This window comes from Metopolophium dirhodum, chromosome 2, assembly GCF_019925205.1.
Source record: "Metopolophium dirhodum isolate CAU chromosome 2, ASM1992520v1, whole genome shotgun sequence".
Lineage (NCBI taxonomy): Eukaryota > Metazoa > Arthropoda > Insecta > Hemiptera > Aphididae > Metopolophium > Metopolophium dirhodum.
Window position 1 is genome coordinate 13,626,162 of NC_083561.1, and position 14,412 is coordinate 13,640,573.

Genomic DNA, 14,412 nt, shown 5'->3' on the forward strand with positions numbered 1-14,412 from the left:
ACCATCTACTCGTGAACCATATTTAATCATTTTTTCATTATTGTTGTAAATTTATCTTAATAAATCTAAATTTCTATTTTTACAATGTAAAATAATTCTAATATTAAACATTAAATTTTAATCACGTACTTATCAAATATAATTTAATAGATAGGTATATTGTTTTATATAATGTAATTTGGAACACTTGGGCTCCCACACGAGTTTTCTCAGTGAGGCTCGCCCGGCTCAGTGATCATAATATGTATATGAAATTGTATTATTAAACAAATAACTAAATGAGAAAGATTATCGCGCACGATGTGTATGCCAACTATTATTATGTAATCGTCAGCAATATACCTATAGTTAAATATTTAAACGACAACGCACACGTTCGTTACAATAGTAATAATACATCATTATGTATAGGTGCATCGTGACAATGTAATTGTTTAAATTCGGTGTTATAATTTTTTCTTTTTCTTTTTTTTCAGTCAAACCGACTGATAAATCGGGACCGAAATCGGGACCGGACGTAGTGATCAACGCCAACGAACCTTCGGGCGCCGCACCGTCTACACGACTGCACGCACCCCTATTGATAACGGTGTGCTTGATGGTCATCCCCGCGTTGCAGCAGCTGCAGACGAGGATATATTTTTAAACGTACTTTTTATTTTTTGTTTTTGTCGCGTTAAGTTATTATTATATTGTTGTTAAAAGAAACTTTGTTCTTGGATTTACTCGGCTTTTCTTTAGGGTACCTTTTCGAAAAAAACTATATATATGTACAATTTATAACACTTCTGGACACAATTAATCGTTTAATTATTTTAAACTTTTCTTTTTTCCAAAATGAGACTATTTTTTTAATTTGTCGTCATTATATATTTGTTTTTTTTTACGTCCTTTAGACTGATAAAATTTGTATTCATATGATATTATTTATGTGTAAAATGTTCTCTGTAGCCTATATATGTTTATATATATTTGTTGTCGAAAACCAAGCGCAATAATTTGTAATAACAATCGTTAATATAATATTATATATATATTATATACCATTAGGCTTATATTATACTAATACGTAATAACCCAATTTTTAACTTTGTCTCTTTACGGTTTATTTGTTGTTCTCGAGCAATAATAATACATAATAATTATTTATATTTTAAAATAATGTAAACTTACGAAAAAAAAAAAACAATGTAAATATTTGTTTAGTCTAGTTTTGAACACTTATCCGTAATAATCTATAAATATATTATATTGTTAAGCTCTACACGCGTTTATTTGACGGAAAATTTTGTATTTTCACTAGTTCCGCATTTTTTATTTGTCTTTTTTGTTTTTACTTTTCTCACTCGTGGCGATATGATTTTTTTTTTAGTCGAGCGGGGGAACGCACAAAAAAGGCCGACTCCACGGTACGATTTTCACGCCATTATAAGTCGTACATAGGTGTACTATTGAATATTTTAATATTTCGACACACGAACAAAATTTAATTTAATAATAATATTACTATAATATAAAGTAGCTTATGTGTAGTGCATAGGTAATATTATATTTTAATATATAGGCCATTATTTATTAACGTCGTAATTTTGTCGTCGTCGTTTCAAGATGGAATCGGATTTTCGATAAAAAAAAAATTTAAAAAAAGAACGAGTGAGGGAGGAAAATTAAAAAAAAACGACCCTCGAAAAACGTATATGCTGTAAGAACGAGCCGACATAATATTTTTATTATTTATTTATATATGATATTGTTTATTTATTTATTTTTCAAATTATTATTACTATCAGAGACACGTTTTTTTGTGTAACGCGTTTTTTTTTTACCGTGAGACGTAATATATATGATATCGTGTGAATGCACCTATGATGTGTGCAACATAATATATACTGCAGAAGACGCTGCGACACCGATAACGGGATTGTGGGCACTGCACGCGAGTGTGGTCGTCATCGGATATTCCTCTTGGGCTTCCAGCGGGTGAAAGAGATTGCTTGCTAAATAAAAAATTTAATATCCTATATTTTTCGACGTTGAACGTAACAATAAATTTCAATAATAATATAATATAGAAGAATTGGATAAATTTACTAGGGAATTGTGTTGTTTTGTATGAGAGTTTTGTTGGAGAAAAAAAATTATTATATAATGATTAGCTGAAACTTATTATTATTATGTATTGGATTAGTTGTATTTTATTTTTATTATTATTATTTTATTTTTCATTTTGACGACTGTGATTTGTATAGTTAAGTAGGCAAATTTAAAAATTATTATTATATAAATTGTCTTTAATGTTTATTCATGCTAATATAATAAAATATATACTGTATAGTTATAATATGTATAATATTATTATAATATATTATGATACAATAAAGAATACAATTTTTAGACCATATACACATTGCCTATATAATATTATACGAGTCTAGTTTATATTTTGGTTTTTCTGCGGCTAGTGGAAAATATTAAATATAATAACATCAACGGACGTGACGCGGGAAATCAGTCGGGTGCGAATATCACGTAGTCGCAGCAATCAACAGTGACGATATCGACGACCCAAAGACGACACTGCACATATTATATTATTATCATTGTTCACGTACTGAATGTATTATTGCTATTATCATTATAGCAAATATTATTACACATCGTTGCCAAACTCTCGGGCCGTGCTGCAGTGCCATACGCGAATTTCGGTTTGACCGACGACAGTCGCAATATTATTCTATTGAATCGCATTTTTTTAAACGTCTATGTCGATGATTAGAACCAACATAATCGGATCGGGACGCATTACTAACAGCTGCATATTATTATTTTTGTTTGTTATTAGCTTCTAAATTATTATAGTTCAACAATTGCAACTATATATATATGTATACATTAAAAAGAACAAAACAAGCAAAAAAAAAAAGACAAGACAAAAAAAGCATATTATAATACATTAATATTATTATTGGTACTTATAAATATTGCAATAGGCGGGTATGTAATATGTATATTACAATGATCTCTAACAGAGTTGAACCGTGTACAGTGAGTGTAAATTATTTCATACTTCGCGTCTAGTATATATTTTAAATATTCATCAGCGCACACTCATTTTCTGCAAAGGATATTAACAATACACACATTACACCATTAGTTAGGTTAGGTTACATTACATTACACTACACCGAAAAAAAATTTCTAATAAATTTTGTTACATTAATAGGACATGAAATTAATTATAGGTATCACACATTAGTTCAACACACAATATGAAATAATCCACCAGTAAGTTTAACAGTCAACCAGCCACCCAGCGCCCATTTTGATGGATAAAAACCCCTGTGCCCCATTGTGTGTACTTACTGATCAGCGGACAAAAGGTGACTACATTTGATCTTACGCTTTTAAAATAAAACAATAAAAGAATGGGTTGAAAAAATCCAATGCAGTTTCGTAGGCCTAATTGATACGGTTGTGTTAAACTTATACATCTGCAGAGTTGTGATAATATTAGGTATAATGCTGAAAATGACAATAATTCGTATCCGGCATTCGAAAAACGATTCTAGAGACTTTCGGAACGATCTCTCTGCCAGACATAATATAATCGTTTACAGAAAAAGATAAATAGGATTTCGGAAAAAAAAACCATCATCACAAACTAAATCTTAATCGACTATACATTTTATCAGTAAGACGGTACATTGAAACACTTTTTTCTTCTATTTTTTCACACAATTATTCTTAAATTTTCGGCCAGTGGAATTATTCGTTAGCGATAAAATGTTTCTAATTATGTCTAATTATTTAAAAAAACAACCGACTAATACATAGTAATGTATTTGAACGGCGATTGATTGAATTTCTAGAATAGGTATAATTATACACGACCATAACAAAACACGCATCAATTCACCACGGGACTCCCGGGTTTTGTGCTTACCATCCTTCTTAAGTCCGTGACATAAATGAAGTGCACTTTCGCGGTGCAGAGGAGGGCGTGACCGGAGCGGTACGGAAATCACACCGTAGGTCCGCCGCGGTGACCTTTTTCCGCGTACTGTGCAGAGATTCCGCGCAAAGTCGGTTATAATAATATATATAGTTACACCGACTTGAAACGACAGCCCGTACGAAACTAAACCCAAATAAGCGACGGGGTAACACAGTTACGGGTTGACTGCGACCCTGCAGGACTCATCCCCGCGACCCGTATTACCGATCGTAATATTGTCGTCGGTAAAGGACATAATTCGCGAACCAACCTTCGGCTACCGACTTAAAGGGACTCTACCGATCGACGAAACACCAGCTGCGTCACAAAGCGCTCGCCTCAAGGTCAATGAGGCACACGGTCGTATGTAATTTGTGCCAAAACTCAAAATTCATTTTGGTGATTTCCTGCACGTCTTAAGTTTGTAATTTGTGCGACATAAAACTAGATAAAAAGACATATTAGGTACGTAATCTGCGCAAACTTGGATATACGAAAATTGTGATTTTCGCCGCTTTAAAATAATTAACAATAATTTTTAGACTTATTTATAACAATACCTATGTAATATCAACATAATCTTAATAGATTAATGAAATCATTAAAATGTAAGCTAATTGTAATTATTTGTAGGTAGGTATACCTACGTACTTAAGTACAAATGAATGATATTTCAGTTAATAATTAAATATGTAAAAATGAGAAATATTATAAATCACTGTCAAATATTGTGGTAAATATTATTAGGTAAATTTCATCAATTTAAATTTTAAGTGCGGCGCACATTACATAATATGCCATTTCGTCTTATGTTGTAGCGCAGATTACCAAAATTAATATTTAGAAGTGTACCTATAATTTGTGGACAAATTACAAGTACTAAAATGTGTGTAAAAGACTATCTTCCCTTAACGACGTCGATTACTGCAGTATGTTACAGTCGTCTATATTAGTCATTAGACTATATTAGAATAATATTATTATGTTTGTACCACACGACTGAAACGTTCGGAAACATAAACAATGTGTACAATTACGTGTTACTTCGTGTTAAATAAATGCAATGTGCGATAAAACGTTTTAGTATCGAAAATGTACCTACCAGTTTTCCCTCAGACGACTTACAATAGTGATAAATATATTGGCCATGGAAAAGAACAATAAAATGCTAGTGGAGTCAAACAATTATTATTCTTATTTATTATTATGTATTTTGCGTTCATTGGTGTGACGTTATACTGACCACAGCTGGCGTGACTGCAGCAACACTATAGTGTTGACATTTATTTTTCGCACGTATTAAATTATTATTGTTGCCCGAAAAGAGTGGTATTCCTCCTTTTATCGACGTGAATCATTTACCGAATACCATTAATACTTATAACTTGTCGACAAGTCTGTAAGTCACGAACAATGTTTGTTTGATTCGATTGGCACAGGAATAATAAAATGTCAAAGTGTTTTTATAGCGGCCAGTGCATTGAGCATTATTATCGTATGGATTGCCACAGTCGCGATATTATTATGTAGAAAACATTTAGAAATATTATTGTTTTGTAACAATGTACCTCCGATATCGTGAGACGTGAGGCGTGAGACATAGCTATAAAATATCTCGTTAATAATATTGCCCTTTGTCATAGAAACGTAATTTGTTCATACCATAAAATTAGGCGAAGTACGACAAGGGGCACAGGTGTTTAAAAAGTTTAAACTAAATATGATTTGAATCTGCGGTTACGTTTTCTTAACTTGTTGCTTATCATTTATGGATTTAATTTTTCTAAATTCAGTGATTACTGATTTTACAGTTGATACAAATTTAATACATTGAAAACTGAAATTTTAAATTGTATGTTATTTATTATTTGATCTACCTGGGACTATTAATGCCAAGACAAGAGCGCTCGCAGAATAAAATTCTACCAGGATTAAAATCCTATGGTCAGGTTAGTGTATTATTATATTTTGGTATACTATAAGCATCTCTATTCTAATATAGCATACAACATCATTGTTAACATTTTTTTATTCCAAAAATAAACTATATTATGATGTGCATATTGTGCATGCTATTAAATTACATACAGCAAATAACAGAATCCCAGGGGGGCAATACCCCTATTAGAACCCCCTGCGGGCGCCTTTGTCCCGAGATGACATGACAATCAACTGTGAATCGGTGTTGATTATCAACAATTCCGTATTTTATTTTGAAATTTAAAAAATTGATTTTGACTTGAGTTATATTAGTAATTGTTCATTTTTCGAGAAGGTATTTCGAATAATAATATGACAAACATCAAAAATAAAAAACAACCATTTATTGTGTTAAATTAAATGTGGTAAAAACTGTGATAGCTATAAATAGTTAATTAGGCCTTCCTTATTTGTAAATTTGCTCAATATGTGAGTTTGTTCAAAAGGTATGTGTTGAAATCTTGACAAAAAGTAGCATTCATTAGAATGGCTAGCAATACATAATAATATCATAATATAATATTGTACTAATCGTCGGCAAACCGAAAAAAAATGTCTTGGAGTATTACAGCGGTGAATCAATTTTTTTCTACAATTTTTACTGTAACGCGAGGTCGTCCGTAAACGATTTTTTTCGTAGTTTATGAAGTGAACACGGTTCGGAATAAATTTCGTGATTACGACCACACGCGAAACGTGATACTGAGCATTATGTTGAGATCTACACTGTTTGCACGTTCATAGAAAAGTACCTAAGACCTAAGGGCGTTTATTGATTTTTTTTTTACGTTTTTAATTTATGCTTCTAAGTTTTACTGAGATTTTCATCGGAACTCGCAGTATGAAATATTGAAATTTTAAATTTTAAATCGCGATTGAAATAGTAATATTATACCATATTCGATTTTTCGGCTCTGCAATATCCATCACTCATAAATTACTAACAAAACGATTTTTGAAACTCGGCAAGGCTATAGGGTTTTAGTTTTTGCGATACTAGTTTTATACATCTGAATTATATTAAATAGGTAAAGCTAAACATTGGACTTTATACGTATAATATTATTATAACATAATATAGCTTATACGTTTTAAATAAGTTTACTATTACTCTAAACCATAACTACCTGTCTATCAATATTTCATTTTAAGCGCTTTGGCATTCTTTCCTAAAAAAAAGAACATAAAATATGTCACGAGTTTTAAATGTTAAAAATATTGATATTGCCATAAAATGTTTATAACTATAAACAAATAAATTAAGGTTATTGGACCTCTTATATTTATATACCAAGTATGAGACTTATAGTAACTACACTTATACGCTATCTGTCCGTCATGCAAACAATAATAAATTGCAATAAATATCATAACAAATAAGGTTGATATATTATATACTTAAATTTGCATTTTAAAAAAGTTTTATGGAATCTATTGCACGGTCGTAGAGTGAAATGACTTTTCTGAACTATTAATATCTCAACGGACACGAGAAGAATGTATTATTAAATGATTGTACCTATTTGCGTGCGCATTACTTAAAAAGGACACCGGACAAAGTCTTAGCGCAAGTCTAAAACAAACTAAACCAATTTGGATTGTTAAACAAAAGTACTTAGGACTTGCAGAGAAAATACCCAAACGATAAAAGTTTAATTCGAGTTTGAAGTTTGCATTAATTATTTGAACACCCGATCGACGGACTATTAATTATTTTTCCATTTTCCCATTTTTTCGTTGCATTAAAGTTCTGTGATAATAAAAAATGTCTAGTACGATATTGTACTCCACTCTTTCTTCGGTTTCTATTCTATAATAGTAATATAAAGTATTATTTTATTTTTCAACCCGTCGCCAACGCTGAGCATAATATTTTCAAGGCGTATGCACATTTCATACGTACACGCACGCACCTATGGTAGAAAATCGTTGTTTATCACGCAGACGAGGCGAAATTATACTTTATGGCATGCAATCTATATATATTCTTACCCGTAAAACACCTTCACATAAAACCATATTATCGATTGTTCGACGGTGTATTATTATAACCACCGGTGTCGTGGCCGGTCGGATCTACATAATATTATTTGTTTTTTGCGATCGCGGCGAATCATAAATAAATACCTACGCGCACTATATTATAACACCTACGCACCTGCATCATTAAAGTTTAATTCGCAGACAATGGTCGCAGTGGCGTAACTATTGGAGTTAATAATTTGAATTATTGTTTTTATTGGTGGTTAAAAAAAAAATACTGTTTACATATTTTGTCTAAGAGTGTAGTGGTGGAGGAGGAGGTGACGGCCTTTTATTACACCCCCCAAAACAATTCAGCAATCACTAATCTATAATACGCCTGTATAAACACTAAAAAGCGCGGTCCTTGGAGTTTTGTAGAATTGCAATGGGAATTTGAATTTTATACCGAGTTAGTGCCTTCTGTGTTGTAATATTATTATAATAATCGCAAAGGTGGCCGTCGTTAAGTAGCTAAAAGTTAATTTGTTCAACCTTATAAACTTAATTAGTTATGGTAAATGCTCTAATGCAATTAATTACAGAATTGGATAACATTGTCCATGATTATAAATACCTACTTGGCTTTTTTCAGTTAATTTGAAAAATAAAAGGTACACTCGTTAAACTAAAATTATGCTGTTTATACAAATCAACAATTATGATTAAAATTACAAGTTAACTAAATATTTGTTAATCTAATCACGCTGTAAACAGTGATTTTAAACAAAAGTAAAGAAAAAATAATTCTTAATTCAATAATATTCAGTAGCCACAAACTTATAATAAATTCTCTAAACCATCATAGAGGCGCAAATAGCATTTGAAAATTGGGGTAGGGGCTAAATCCCAACTATATAAAAATATCGAAGAAGCTTGAAAATAATTTAGGAAATTTTTGAGGTGGATATTGATATTTTTGGTGGGGCTTAGCACTATTTGCGTCTATATACACCTTTATACTAAGAAGGAAAAGTAGGAAGAATTAATACAAAATTACGAGTTATTCTAAAAAAATGTAAAGTTTCACTATCACTAATGAGTGATTATATATTATAATGTGTGATCTGAGTGAAAAGAAAATAAACTAATCGACTTATTTTGACCTAGTTAAATATTATATATTGTTTGGTATTTATTTAATATATTATATTATGCTATATCTCTACGTAGCTATAAACGTTACTTAAGTATACATAACTAAACTAACTCAAGTTAATTGCCCACCTTTGATAAGTAATTTAATGACCAACTAGTAATTAAATAAAACGCACACAGAAAAATAAAATATAAGTAGTAAATGGTTTAAAACAAAAATAAAATAAAAAAATGTCGTATAATAATAAAATTATTATATAATAAATCACTAATTAGAGTTTAAAAACTTAGCGTTGCGATTGATTTAAAAGGAAATAATAATAATAATTCTTGTTTTTTTTTAATTTTTGATATTATATAAACTTCTGCATAAAGTTATTACGCTACGCAGTATATTATAATATCTATAGACGCATTGCTCATATAATCGATACTCATTACTCACACGTGGTTCAGGAAGGTCGGAGTTACTACAACCCTAAGATTTTAAGCACTAGTGTCAATATAATAATTGTTAGAAAATCGACAAGCTGTCATTGCGGTAACACACACAAGTCATAAAGTATTTAAAGAGTTGCGTAAAGGCAATTGTTTTGTTACTCTATTATGACGTTTTGCATGACAATATTGTAAATAGTAAATAATCAATATTATGTGTGTCGTGTGTGTATATACGTGCGGTGACCAAATTTGAAATCACAAGTACATAATAAGCAAATTTTTAAATAGACACAGTCTGCACGCAGAGTACTACAACAATCACATTTTGTCAGCGAAACAAAACCAATTTATCAACAAAAATTCGATAAACAATACAATGTACGCCTGACAAAAGATATTATATTTTCATATTTCAATTTGGATTTGCAACGGTCGAAAACATTTTTTTACTTTTACGCTTATCATTATTTATTCGTTATTGAAAATGAAAAGGTACCTACAGGCTACAATATTGAACAGAAATCTTAAACTAGTTTTTCGGGCGTAACGTTTTGACCAGGGCGATAAAAAAAGTTCACCGCACAATCGATCAGAAATGTAAATCTTATTTAAACAATTTCAAACTGCTTTCGACGTCAAAACTTGAGTTCTGATAGTAGTCTAGTTTTTAACATAATATGTTTTAAAGATCAGTTGACATGTCAAAGTAGGGACTTAATTTTGTAAAGGTGTAGATTTGTGGTGTATCAGTGGCGTCGTCCGTGTCGATGTCAGTTTCAAATTGTATCGAAATACGCGACAAATTTCAAGTATTCATACTATTCAAAAAACTATAAAATCTTGTACCTATATCATCCTTCGGACTACGTACCAGTACCATCGTCCACCACATCACCATCCACTTAAATAAGGTAATGGATGCACAATTCTTATACATATAGAAATTAGCGCTACTGAGGTATTTTTTTTTGTTGTTTTTTTTTATTAATTATGCCACGGCAACTTTGGCCATTGGTTGGTTTTTAACTGTGGAGAGGGTACTGTAAGTGAAACACGTGTGTTTGTTAGTTTGGCAATTTTTTTAGTGGGCACCCGTAGGTAGGTATCTGCCATGCCCGGGTGGGGGAGATGGCGGCAATTCTCTCCGGACACCTACTGAGGTGTATAATGTTATAATATGTGTAGTGAAATATATAGTTAATTTTTTCGATTTGTAATAGTTATGTGTATAATGTATTAGGTTATACCTACTTACGATCAATAACTATTGTAAATATTGTAAAAAAAAACAGTCGAAATGGTTTGTTGACTGTTGTTGAACAAAAACAACCAGTTTAACAATTAATTAATAAAAAAATGTAATTAAAAACATTGAACAGACGAAAAAATATACCTATCCACGACGTGTTATGTAATTTTATCCGGAAAAATATCCGTGCTCTGTTGTAGTGAAATTAAATGTACTGATGTCCTACTCTGCAGATCACGTATTTTTTTCCACAGTAGAATATTCATTTTTGTCACTTTAATATTCAGGCTGTACAGGTTGTACTTAATGCCTTAGCACATGTATATTAATAATTATAATGATATGTGCAGTAATTTACAATGATTTAAAAAACAGCTCGACTGATATATCTAATACACATTTAATTTGAAATTCAACTATACAATGCCGATTTACAATAAGATCTGATTTAAAATTTAATTGATTGTGTATATATTTAAAGTCAAAAGTAGTTATTGTAAACATACAGTATACTCATATATTATAATTTATAATATTTGAATCGCAGACTCGTCGGGGAGTCAACCACGGCAGGTTTGAGTGTGCTCGTTTCCGGTTCCACGGATACCACTATGCATTGAATTTATTAGATTTAGTACCTACCTATATATACGAATTATACTTGACTAGAATTTCTCTGCGATGTGAAACGTGCACATTATTATAATTCAGATTTCTGTGTTTGATCATTTAAATCCGGATGTTATATATAGTATCATCGTAATACTCAAAATGACAGATACGAAGAGATTATAATTGAACAGATATCTTAATATCCTCAGTAGCTGTAAGACTGTAACTACCTGTGTGGCTATATATATGTATAATATTATACATTCAATAATCAAGCAAGTAAGTCGGTTGGGAATTTGCGGTTCGATAACGCTCCGCCGACAATTTATTTACATATTTATTTGAACGAATTTCTCGGTTTTATTTTTGTGTGTTTATTTAAAACAAACGAAAATTACCAAAACAATTAGATGGTAATACATAAAATTAAAATAAACAAATAGCAATAATATTATTTCCGTTAAAATATGAACAATTTGGTGGGTTAAGGAACTGCAGTAATTATTCTAGATTAAAATGTCACCATTTTAATACACGTCGAATTAAAATTATCATTTATTATTATCGTCAGCAGTAAAGTTAGTAATATTATATTATTTACCGTACAACGTTATTCGTTTCAATATAGAATTTATAAGTTCATTGTTTCAGAGGCCTGGTTAAGCTCTGAATTATAGGCGTGAGCCTAGTAAACGGATGTATCCCAATTTAATCCTAGCAAGGGATATCATAAAGTACCCAGAGAGATTAGAGTTAGGAAACTACTCAGAAAGATGTTTTATAAAACAAACTAAATAGATTTAGTGTTTCAACATTTCTAGTGCATACTAAAGTATATCCTACATAATTATGTTAGATTTATAATATTTCATTGGTGTAAAAACGAATATTATTAAAAAAAACTTTCAGTGACATTATAGAAAAGTGTCGGTTAGGTTAGGTAAGTCATGAACCACACCATATTGTGTGGTTCATGACTTACAAAGACTGCAAACAATTAAATCTAAAAATGTGTTAAGAAAACCTGAACTTATATATTTGCTTCGATTTCTACTCAATATCTCAATACCTATCTGATAAGGTTTTTTACATTTTTCAGTCAGAACAATTATTAAATTATATACACTTTTCCCACGCAGTCACACTTACACTGAGTTACAAATGATAGTAATATGCCAATCAGATAATTTCATTTCATCTGAGGCGAATGACAGTTTTTTGTGCTTCCAATATGATATTTTATGCCTGTAGATATTAACATTGATTATAAATACTAGTATTTACTAATAATAATAGCGTTTATAATCAATCAATGGTATTTCGTATATTAATTTTTAGAAAAAACATATATTATTGCGTAAAACAATTAAAAAATATGATTTGGATCACATTAATCGGTACTTAAAAGGTTATACTCACAATAATAAATTAATGATATATTATTTATTAACCTATATTTCTAATCGTATTAATGTTAAACTTAAACGTTGAAATCATATTATTAACATTATACTTTACGATATTTGAATATTTTCAATTTAAACTCGATAACACTCAAATATAGGCAGGATCATAAACATTTTTATAATAAAACCATGTAAGATATTTATTATTAATTCCATAAAAAATAAAAATTTAGTTATAAGTAAATATAAAATGTATTGTATATTACTATTTTTCGTTTAATTGCGTATTGATTATACATAGATAATGCGTATATTTATTTATTTAATAATGTTATGGTCTACGGACAACTACCCGGTTATAGGAACATTGGAACAACAATGGTTTTTCATTTATAATAAAAAATATTATTGTAATATATTATAGATAGCAATAACATTTACAATATTCAAGAATAATAAGCTTTCGTTTAATAAAGTAGCAAAAAAAAAATTAGAAACAATAACGAACACAAGAAAGTTTGATACGTTTTGATTAAATTATAGAAAAAGATGGGTCCTTATTGGTAAACCTCAATTGACGGATAAATTGGACAGATGAAAAAGTGGCAGTTAAACAGTTAAACAGTTCTAAAAAGTTAGAAGGTAAAAAAGTGAAGTACAAAAATGTACTGTGTTACTGGTTGGGTGTATGACGTGCATAATGCACCCATGCAATATAAATATATATATTTACATACATTTTAATATAGTTATGTGTTAATAATGTAAATTTTCTTGAATTATAATATAACATTACTGTGTCTATAGACTATAGTAAACAAATTCAATATCGACGAAATAATATTATTTGATATGCATTTTTTTTGTCCGTGACTCGATATATAGTGTGTTACATAATTTATATGATTGACTATAGAAATTAATAATTGGTACTCAATTTCTTTCGAACAGAAAAATGCATTATTATTCTAAACACTAGGTAGCCAAAATTAATACAAAGCCTTCAAATACAGACATATTATATAAATAAATAAATAAATAAATACAAGTATAGGTAAGTACACACTGGCGCCACGTCCATTATATAGTTGTATCACGTAAAAAGCTATCGGTTGTTAAGACGTATTATTAATAATAATATTATGCGGCGTTCAATAACAATTATTGAACACTATAATATAATACGAATCTTTTATAGCTGTAACAAAAATAACAACCGCGAGGTGAATGCATCATTTTTTTTTAACTACAATTTTTCTCAACACATCACAGGAACTTTAGTATTTTGTGTGACATAAATATTAAAAGTCTCAATGTATTATATTATATTAATCGAATTGTGGTTTTTAGAGTTTTCAAATTTTTAATTTTCTTTTACTATTTAAAGAGTGTCCTAAGGTGATACAAACTTCTGTTTTTTTTCAAATGAGTACCTCTCTATTTTACTTAAATTATTTAGCAGTTAATTTTTTTTTAATGTTGATGTACCTAATTCATAATTCAAACTAAGTAGTGGTTTTTCAATTAGGTATTAAAATGTTTAAATTAAGGATAGTAGTCCTAAATAATAGTTTTATGAAAATATAAAGTAACTATAAATATTGGATCTA

The 14,412-nt window shown here is 29.9% G+C and overlaps 1 protein-coding gene across 1 annotated transcript in view; it reads left to right on the forward strand.

Moving 5' to 3' along the window:
* Positions 1–2,401, forward strand: part of LOC132938233 (division abnormally delayed protein) — an 86,249-nt gene extending 83,848 nt beyond the window's left edge. Inside the window, exon 8 of the mRNA XM_061004951.1 lies at positions 477–2,401. Within this exon, the coding sequence (XP_060860934.1) occupies positions 477–646 (170 nt within the window). The 3' untranslated portion in view covers positions 647–2,401. The remainder of the gene's footprint in view (positions 1–476) is intronic.
* The last annotated feature ends 12,011 nt before the right edge of the window (positions 2,402–14,412 follow it).